Genomic DNA, 11362 nt, shown 5'->3' on the forward strand with positions numbered 1-11362 from the left:
GGTACATCTGGGTCGTCTTATAATCAGGGTCGTCTTATATTCGGGCCAATACGGTAAATGAAGAAAAAAAAGAAAAAAAAGCAACAAAATTCACAACATTTCTAAATGTTTTGCTGCTAAAGTTAAACTGTGGTAAGTTTGGTAATGCCATCAGAAAGAAAATTACTGGAAGATTTTGGAAGATTCTTACAATATTTGTAGGAGGTTTCATGACTTTCGAAATTGTACTTATTATACACTAATAACGGTACACTGTAAAAAAAAATTCCGTAAAATTTACGGTAAAAAAGTGGCAGCTGTGGTTGCCGGAATTTTACCGTAAAAAGTACGGTAGCAACGTTTTAGGTTTTACGGTTTTTACTTCATCCTCTAATGAAGTGACGTTACCAGCAGCAGGGTTGTCGTTGGGCGTCTCAGTCGACCACCCCACTGGCGACAACCCTCACAAAGCCCGAAACTTAATCTGCTCTCCGATCGCCCTCTCTGATTGCTCTTCACCTTGCAGCATTTGCAGCTTGCTTTGTTGAGCCATTTAAAGACAGAATACGGCTGAAAACGAGCCTCAGCTCCTCATGACCTCAGTGTTTTGGACTGTTCTGTGAAACACTGATACGATGCACTTAGAATACGAAAAAAGCTATGATGACCCACAGCCACTCATATGAAAGCTAATGGACGGAGCACTTAACACAGGGCTTTAAAAAAAAGCCAATGAAGAAACCGATCCTCACTACTGGCCACAACACACACACACACTTTGCCGTTCTCTCATGACATGTGAGGCCTTTATCCCTCGTTTTCTCCCTCTCTGACCGTTTTTGTCTTCTCTTTTCTTCTGGTGGTTCTGTAGGATCAGGAAACAAGCTACACCATCATAAAGTCAAAGGAGACGGATGTTTTGGTGGATGGCCTTAAACCTTCCTCAGCGTACATCTTTCAAATTAGAGCACGCACCTCTGCAGGCTACGGAGGGTTCAGTCGCCGCTTTGAGTTTGAAACAAGCCCTTACTGTAAGTGAAACATAAAACAAACAAACAAACCAAAAATAAAATAAGATTGAAATGGATGAGCCACATTCAAAGTCATTGTAAAATAAAAATGTATGTATTGCAAAAAGGGAATTTGATGCTTTCAGATTTTTTTTTTAAGTTCTCTCCGCTATTGTCTTTAAAAAATGGTCAATTTCAATGTTTTTGTTCACTAAATGCAAAATGCCTCATTCAACCAATTCATTAAGGCAATTATGAATTTCTTGTTTAGCAAATGTTCAGTTCATAACACAATGAACTGATTCTGATATATGTTCAGTGGCAAGAATATGTATGTGAACCCATTGGGATTGGTTGGTTTTCTACATTGATTGGTTATAAAAAAATCATCTGATCTTCATCAAAGTCGCAAGTATAAACAAACAGAATGTGCTTAAGCTAACAACAAACAAACAATTATAATCTTTCATGTCTTTAATAAACACGTTCCATTCATAGTGCTGTGAAAAACGTATGTGAACTTTATCTTGCTTGCATTTTTCCATCTGCCATTTTCTGCATATTTATTTACTTTGTTGAGCATCAGTGGATGTTTTTACCCTTTATAATATTTGTAGGTAGATGTATGAGTCCATCAGTTGTCACCAGTATGAAAAGATGGATCGCAAAATCATATAGTCACTATTATACAGTGTTCAAATATGCAGAAAATGCTATATGTGATGCTATGCTTGTGACTTTGATTATTGATTATTATAGTTATTTTATGCACAGAATGTCACCTACAAAGCAAAGACATATAGGATGCAACAAACTTCTATTGTTGATGCACATAAAAAGAGCATATAAAAGGATGAGCTCTCAATGCAATGAATAACAAAAAAAAAAAAAATCAACAACAGTCAGCAAACAGTGAAACAATAATCCAATAACATTAACAGCATTATTCATATCGCAGTGCATGCTGGGAACTCACACACCCATTTCACCAATATTGTTCAATTTAAAATTCTTTGTTCAGACAACTGTGTTTGACTAGTTGGGACAACATTAGGGAGAATGCTGCTGCTCTAACACGGGTTTTTATGTTTCATTTAATTCATATTTGAGCAACTCTTAACCAGTTGCATATTACTAGCATATTGGCCGTATTGATGGCTTATTCTGCATGACCATATATTAGATCCCTTAATCCTGCACCATACCTAAACTTAACCACTTCCTTACTAACTATTAATAAGCAGCAAATTAGGAGTTTATTGAGGCAAAAGTCATAGTTAATATGCCACACAGTGTTGGCTGTGTGTAATAATTGATATTTCACAGTACAGTTAAAGTGAATTTAGCAGGAATCAAGGTAGTGATTGTGATGAAATGGCACAAAGCTGCTCTCAAACCGTGCTCTTGTCTCTCTCTTGTGTCTGTGTTCCAGCAGTAGCGGCCTCCAGTGATCAGGGTCAGGTGCCCATCATCGCTGTCGCGGTCACTGTGGCCATCATCCTCGTCGCCTTGGTCACAGGTTTCCTGATGAGTGGCAGGTAAGAAGACACCATAACAGTGATTATCACATTTGCGCACTGTGCACAGAAAATCTCAGTCTGTCATGTTACTTTAAAGTAGTGAATAAGCATTTCAATGGACAAAACGCATCTGGAAAACAGAAAAGTGAGCTGCTACAGGAAAAGTGCATGATATAAACGTGATGAGACATGCTTTATATCAAGCCCTGTCAGGTGCTTAGACAGATATGTGTAATCTTTGATGCATTTGAGACATGATTTATCTCAGAACATAAATTACATCTCACGATTGGATCCTTATCTGCAAATGTTAGAAAGTCATGTGAGTATTTCCATTCATCTGGTAAACTTCACTAAAGGAGCACAGAGCACATAAGATTTTGGTAGGCTACTATTAGATGGATAGCCTAAATGTCCTAATTCAGATGGGCTACCTGTTTTTTTTGTTTGTTTGTTTTTTTTTTAAAGTGTATATTTTTTATGTGATTGTTTGTACATTTTACCAGTTTTTACCATACTTTCAAAACAAAAATTAAAATAGGAAAAATATGGTATATGAAAATAATTGATGACAAAATGTGTTTTACCGAGAAAAAACAAGATTTGGCTTTTAAAAAGCCTTTTTCCAAAAGGTACATCTGGAAAAACGGGGTCGTCTTATAATCAGGGTCGTCTTATATTCGGGCCAATACGGTAAATGAAGAAAAAAAAGTGTTAAAAACAACAAAATTCACAACATTTCTAAATGTTTTGCTGCTAAAGTTAAACTGTGGTAAGTTTGGTAATGCCATCAGAAAGAAAATTACTGGAAGATTTTGGAAGATTCTTACAATATTTGTAGGAGGTTTCATGACTTTCGAAATTGTACTTATTATACACTAATAACGGTACACTGTAAAAAAAAATTCCGTAAAATTTACGGTAAAAAAGTGGCAGCTGTGGTTGCCGGAATTTTACCGTAAAAAGTACGGTAGCAACGTTTTAGGTTTTACGGTTTTTACTTGAGAAAGTCACATGATGAACCAAAGCCCATCACAAGCAGCTTTTAAATAATAACATATATAGAAGGCGCACAGTGTCATTCACGTTCAATACGGTATTTTTCACTTCCAAAAACGGTATACTACCGTAAAATGTATGTCCAATACATGTAATGTCCAATACAGTTTTTCACCGTATATACAGTAGTAGGGGAATTTACCGTTAATCATTTAACAGGTTTTTACTGTAGCATTTTTACAGTCTTTTACCGTTAAATTCACGGTCATTTTTTACAGTGTAGTATTTGCCTGAAACTAAACACAACATATACTGAAATGTATACTAAAGTTCACGCAAATGAGAAACATGAGAGGAAAACAAAAATAACATGAGAATGACATAATTATTTACTTTACTTACAGCCATGTGAATATATTTGAACATATAAATGGATTTAGCTGTCAGTCTTCTCTGTCATGTATTGAGCTGGTTACCGAGGGAATTACATGCATACATATCTACATCTCTGATCATTGGCCACAGTTCTACAGTAGGGAAAATATGTGCCTGTTTGCTTCTTAATGTAAATAATGGGAGCGGTGTTTCCATGATCACAAAACATAATGTCAGAGCAAGACGAGGAGCCAACAACAATATCCTGTTTCATATACACTGTCCTATTTAGCATTTCAGCCGCAACATTTTAAAATGAGACAGTAAAGCATGCTGTTGTCCTCGCTGGCTAGAGGAGCCATGTTCTGTCTATCTATAATAAACAGTCTGCAATTTACTGGAATTATGCTGGAAGTGCAGGTGCAGATGTAAACTTGTTCATTTTTGTTTGCGCTTATGAAAAGGTTTATTATAAATAGATGGAATATTGAGTTTGAAATTTAAAGAGAGATTGACTGAAAATAAATAATTTCCTGCGTCCAGGTACTATACGTGAACCAAAGTCGTAAAAGTTTGATTTAACATCTCCATTTTACCTCTGAAGAACGTGTTCTGTTAGTGTTAGCTTTAACATTAGCATTGGAATCCGTAAGCATTTCCATTCGTTCCTGATGGAAGTACACAACTTAACATTTTATTTCATCAAAATACACAGCTATTATGAAAAAGAAGTGCACTCTAGCATACTTATTACTTAGTTATTGCAATTCCATTTCAATTTAACATTGATTAAATGTATATTCAGTGCAATTAGCTGAACTTAATAGTGCTTGTTTGACCCAAATAGGATTTAAGTAAGTATTTAAATGTAATTTCACAATTATCTCTATTGTCATTGAAAAATGAACTAATTCTATTGTCATTTATAGGTAACTAAAATATATTTGAATGTATTTTATATTCACTGTTGTATGTCATTTATTTAAATATTTGTAATTACACATTTGTAAAGATGAAGTTGCAATTAACACACTACAGTTAAAATTATAATCAAGTAGGCCTACTTTACATGTGCTAGTTAGTCAGACTAAGTGTACTTTAAAGTACAATTATTGAAAGATTAAAACAAATATTTAAAATGTGTGTTAATGTTTATTACTTATTACTATGTTATTACTGCATTATTACAAAGTGCACTTTTTAAAAGTGTACTTAAGTGTGTTAAGATAATCATGAAAGTGTCTCTCTTAAATGGCCTTTTATTTTATTAATATTATATTATATGCAAGTACAGTTTTTTTTTTATAATATACTTGAAGTACATTACGAGTGCACATGCAATACAATTAAGTAAACTTTTTCAAGGGTTTGAATGTCTGTCAGTGGAGAATGGGCTAACTAGCCAATGCTAACCTTAAACAATGTCCGTCTCTCCTCACCTTTCACCCTTGAACTGAACCGCAGCCTTTAATCCAATGCTGTCAAGTCCTCCTCGAGATTGACAATTGGCACGAGAGCAAGACCTCAAACAGACATCAGCAGGCTGAATTCCTCAGAATCCTCGAGATTGCCACTTGAAAGGCAGTTGAATTGTTTAAGCAAGGGTTAGGATGTCCCTCAAGGGTGCGACCGTTTCAGGCAATTACTCTTAAAGTGTATATCAGTGTATCATGCGGGCCACAGCCTTGACACTTCCGTCACCTTTCATGTCACAGATGGGTTTGAAGCACGCTTTCTCCTGCAGGAAGCAATCAGGGTTGTTAATGGCCTTCTTGGCCTTACTAGGTCAAGACGTATTCATGAATGAGCTGCAAGGGCACCGTCAGAAGCCCATTACCCCAGGCTGACTGGAGAACAGGCTCCTGCTGGACAGGGCTGTTAGTAAAGCTGTCAGAGAACCATCCTCGCAGACATTTGAAGGTGATGGTGTGAAGGTTTTGGGTTGAGTCGAGGACACTGGCTGAGAATATACACAATATCACACTTTATTTTGATGTCACTTCTTCACATATGCAAGAAATATTCATGTATAGAAAGGTACCGACATTCTACCATCATTAAAGGTACCATTCAAAAGGGTTGGGGTTGGGGGTATTTATTTATTTATTTATTTATTTGTTTGTTTGTTTACTTTCATCAAGACTACATTTATTTTATTAAAAAAAATAGAAATATTATGAAATATTATTATCATTTAAAATAACTGTTTTCTAATTTAATATATAGTGAAACGTAATTTATTTCTTTGATGCAAAGCTGAATTTCCAGCATCATTACTCCAGTTTTCAGAGTCACATGATCCTTCAGAAATCATTATAATATGCCGATTTACTGCTCAAATCAACCAATCTATAACTTAAAAACAGTTAATATTTAATATTTTTGTGCAAACGCTGATGCTTTTTTTCCATGGTTCTTTAATGTAACGAAAGTTGACAAAGAACACAATTCTGAACAATACTTTTATTATTGTAAAATAGACTATTAGTGTATCTTTTATGCTCACTGAGCCAGTAAAAACAGTAATATTGTCAAATATGTATACATGCAGCCTTATATACATATAAAGCTTATACTAATCATAAGAGTAGCCTTTCTTCTAGTTGGGATTTTGGTTTTATAGCTTAATATGTCAGACTGAGTGACAGCACAGAGGTCCAATCATTTTCTCAGAAGAAAGTGGAGCACAGGAAGAGGCGGGGCTTCAGGGTCGACATGCTGGTCAGACTCATCAGCTCTGCATGTGTGTCTCCCCTGAGACTGCAGCCATACAGCCAAATCCCACGGGATTCACACACATTCATTCATGCTCATTCACACCTAAACAGTGAAGGGTCGGCCTGAAAGGGAAATGGCTTGTTTGGAATTTGGGCCATAAACTGGGCCATAAACTGATATTCATAGTAAGCATCCGGTAAATGGTATTTTATAGACTGTGGGAGAACTCATAATCAAATACTAGTGTACTGCATAATATATACTGAAAGCTACCAAGGAAATAGTATGCGATGTGCATATGCACTATGTCAAGTACACGATCACATTTATTTTTGCATATTGCATACTGTTTTCCTGGCAGCATGCACTCTATATTATGGAGTACACATGTGTTTTTGCGTTACATGCAGAAAACTCCAATACTGTGGCATGCAGTTCAAACTCTAGAATAATATTTGAAACTATTCTTATCAATCATACTATTAATAACAATTAACACTACCATTTGTTTAAAACATTGTCATTTTAGTATCAGTGTTTTTACAGTTTTTTTTTATCTTCATATTTTCTGTTGTTATTTTAGTTATATGCAAGCTTATTATATTTGTTTATTTAGTTATTTATTTAGTTAGTTAGTTTTAATCCTGGATTAAAATTGTAATCAAATTAATCACATTACATTCTAATTAATTTTATTACAGTTAATAACATTTGTCATATAATTTTATAGCAATAATTTCAAATCAGTACTAAAATCTAAATCCTATTTTATCTTTTATGATGATAATTAATATGTTATGCACTAATAATTGCATTTTCATTTAACTTATTTGCAAAATAGAAGATAATATACAGTGATCATGTACAGGTGGTCAAATAATTTTACTCTGCTGGCTGTACTGTATCTCAGGTCTGTAGTGGATATCACTTTGTTTCTGCAGTTCATTGTGTCTGAATGTTCACTTTCTCATTTCACACATGCAAACACTCTGCTGGCAGATAAAGCAGTGATGCATTGGGTTCGCTTAAGACTGCTGTCATACTGCATGTGTGTGTGTTTGGATAGTGTCCTCTGGAGGATTCTTGTGCTGAAAGCAGATAAAACCATTACCATCCCCGTATCCACTCGTTCAATTAGCAGCATTGCATCTAAAAATGAGAGTAAACGAGTGCAGGGTTGATGTCTGTTTATACATCACAGACAACTGCGATGTATAAACAATAACACAGCTTTTCTTTTTCACAGACGTTGTGGCTACAGCAAAGCCAAGCAAGATCCAGACGAGGAGAAGATGCACTTCCACAATGGACACAGTAAGTCTAACTGAAACAGACAGACAGACACGTCTGGGGTCAGCCAGAGTTCAGTGGGCTATAGTCTCATCCCATCATAAGCTTATAAATGTTTTTTGATTTTTGAAAAAATTATTTTATTTATTTTTTTCTTCACAAACCATCATCCTATGTGTGAATATAGTACATATGTTGTATATATTTTTTTATATATTAAACAATAAATATTGCCAAACATTCAAAACAGAAGATATAAATAATTTAGAAAATATACATATGTTTTCAAATATATTTTCACAGTATTAATAATTATTATTAATGATGCAGTGTTGCATAATAATAATAATAATAATAATAATAATAATAATAATGTTTTGTTAAATATTGTATAATAAGAAAAATATTAATAAATGGATAACAGCAACATTGATTCATATTAATATCTTTGTTTTACTACTACTACTACTTATATTATTATTATTACTATGTTTTTATTGTTATTATTACTGATAATATTTAAATAAATATAATCAGTTGTTTTTATTAATATCATTACAAATGTATTTACAGCAACATTGATTTTGATTAATATGTTGTTATAAAATAATAATAATAATAATAATAATAATAATAAATTTGCAATAGAAGGACTGATGAAAAGTTCAATAGACTTAAATTATTTGTTTAGTAACATTGCAGTAACTGGGACACCCATCTGTAATCTGAAAACCTCACTGGCCCATTAGGCTGCAACCACACTATCCACGTAGCCAATAATACGACACATAGACATGTGGCATATTTTGGTGTATTCTTATTATGTAGTCCTAAAGCAATCCATCAATGTGTTGTGCTTGGCGCAGCAGGGAATAACAAACACGGTCTCTAGAGATGAACCCTCAAACAGCATCTCCTGCGTGCATCCTCTTACGGTACATCACATGACCCAACCCCAGAGCTGTGAAGGGCCAGGGTTCAACATTTCCTCCTCTATCTCTCTGTTTCTTGTCCTCTCTCTCTTCATCACAGTCAAATTCCCAGCGGTCCGCACGTATATCGATCCTCACACCTACGAAGATCCCAACCAGGCCGTCCACGAGTTCGCCAAGGAGATTGATGTGTCCTGTATCACCATTGAGCGAGTTATTGGAGCCGGTGAGTGAGTTATGAGCGACTAAAACAAAACAGGCCTTAGGAACAGAATTACAGTTAGCTTGCATGGTGAACATTCACTGCTGAGAAGGAGTATTTGAGACGTTTGGAGCGTTTGGACTGACTGTGCAGCGTTTTGTATGAGATGAAATCTGTTTAGATACTGTGGATCATTATGTTGGATAAATTATGCATGATAAACTGCCTAACAACACCCTAACAACCACCCAGAATGCCCTAGCAACCACATAGCATTATATCTTCTACTTAGAGGAACAGTTCACCCAAAATGAAAATTTGCTGTTAATTTACTCACCCTCAGGCCATCCAAGATGTAGGAGAATTTTGTTCTTCAGTAGAACAGTTAAGAAGATTTGGTCACACTTTATTTTAAGGTCCAGTTGTTGCTATTAACAAACCATTAACTATGACTTTTGCCTCAATAAACTCCTAATTTGCTGCTTATTAATAGTTAGTAAGGTAGTTGTTAAGTTTAGGTATTGGGTAGGATTAGGGATGTAGAATATGATCATGCAGAATATGTGCTTTATAAGTACTAATAAACAGCCAATATGTCAATAATAGGCATGCTAATAAGCAACTAGTTAATAGTGAGAATTGGTCCCTAAAGTAAAGTGTTATCAAAGATTTTTAGCTAAAACTGTGGTCCTTGATGATACATTAAATGCATAGGTGATTCATAAAAAGTCAATGGCTGCCCATCTTTGAGAATATAAACAAGCATACCAGGCAAGACAAAATTAATACCCGTGGCTCCTGATCATATATTGAGGTCTTATGAAGCAAAACGATCGGTTTGTGCAAGAAACTGAACATTATTTACAACATTATTAATTCAGAGCCTCAGACGAATGGTCTGGAGTGATGTCAGGTTCAGACTTTATTCATTCAGAAGGAAGTTCATCCCTCAGTAGCTTTGCACTTTGTCGCTTTCCGAGGGAAATCTGCCCGAGCACAATGAGACGCTTCATTGTCTGGCTCTTTCCTGCCACGGTTCACTGATGGCTCTGCCTCGCGGTTGCAGGTGAGTTCGGTGAGGTGTGCAGCGGTTTGCTGCGGCTGCCAGGGAAGAGAGAGATCCCAGTGGCCATTAAAACTCTGAAAGCCGGTTACACCGAGAAGCAGAGGAGGGACTTCCTGGGCGAGGCCAGCATCATGGGCCAGTTCGAGCATCCCAACATCATCCACCTCAAGGGGGTCATCACTAAGAGTGAGTGCTAGGAGGTCTTTTGATTATGATTGTTTTTGAAAATGATTGTTTCAGTATTACACTGTAAAAAATGTTAACCTGTAATTGTTATCTTGTTGTTGATTTTACCCCTCAGTTTAGTTTTGTTGGTGTAACCTAAACATTTTTTGGGTTGATTCGGTAATGTTAAATAATGTTTTTGATTCAAATAAAAGAAGTTAAATTGTTACCACATGATGCACATTTTTATGTTACCAGTTTTATATTATATGTGTCATATAATAGTAACATAACAAAGACCTTGAAGCTGAAATGCGTGTGTTTTATTTCTGCAAGGTAAACCAGTTATGATAATAACAGAATATATGGAGAATGGATCCCTGGACACCTTTTTGAAGGTACATTTCTGCTTTTCTCAGTCAACAAAGACACTAATGTGACATGGTCAACAAACATTGTAATAAATGTCAATAAACATCATTAAATGATATATCATTCATCATTGTATGAAATTTATGGACATGTCATGAAAAAAATGACGAGATGATTAGTCACATTTTATTTGAACGTCCCTTGTTACAGTGTAATTAAACAAATAATTACTGAGTAATATTAATTAATTGTGTACTACGAGGTTTCAAGTTGGTTAGGGTTAGTTGTGTTAGTGTTAGTTGCTTTAATTATGCATAATTTGCATAAATTTACTGCTATTACTATAGTATATGTAACGTTTAAAAGGGACACTTTAAAGTGATATCTTATTTTGTTATAATGAAAAAAAGTTTGTATTTTATTTATTTATTTATTATGTGTCACTAGTGTTTTGTGATTGAGCAAATCCATACAAATTGTACTTTATTATTGTATTGCGTTTTTGTGCATCAAATGAAATATAAATATATTAATCTTATTTTGTTATGATGAAAACGTGTTCATATAAGTGTTTTAAATTGTAGTTTTTGTGTATATATATATATATATATATATATATACAGTGGGGAAAGTATTTATTTGATCCCCTGTTGATTTTGTAAGTTTGCCCACTTACAAATAAATGAAGGGTCTGTAATTTTTATGGTAGGTTTATTTTAACGGATAGAGAGAAT

At 34.8% G+C, this 11362-nt stretch overlaps 1 protein-coding gene across 1 annotated transcript in view; it reads left to right on the forward strand.

Annotated features, from left to right (window-relative positions):
• Positions 1-11362, forward strand: part of LOC107653480 (ephrin type-A receptor 5-like) — a 29158-nt gene that overhangs the window by 1464 nt on the left and 16332 nt on the right. Inside the window, exons 2-7 of the mRNA XM_016440201.1 lie at positions 851-1010; positions 2425-2527; positions 7848-7915; positions 8924-9049; positions 10092-10277; positions 10593-10654. Coding sequence (XP_016295687.1) covers positions 851-1010; positions 2425-2527; positions 7848-7915; positions 8924-9049; positions 10092-10277; positions 10593-10654 — 705 coding nt within the window. The remainder of the gene's footprint in view (positions 1-850; positions 1011-2424; positions 2528-7847; positions 7916-8923; positions 9050-10091; positions 10278-10592; positions 10655-11362) is intronic.

This window comes from Sinocyclocheilus anshuiensis, unplaced genomic scaffold, assembly GCF_001515605.1.
Source record: "Sinocyclocheilus anshuiensis isolate Anshui unplaced genomic scaffold, SAMN03320099.WGS_v1.1 scaffold3, whole genome shotgun sequence".
In the NCBI taxonomy this organism is placed as follows: domain Eukaryota; kingdom Metazoa; phylum Chordata; class Actinopteri; order Cypriniformes; family Cyprinidae; genus Sinocyclocheilus; species Sinocyclocheilus anshuiensis.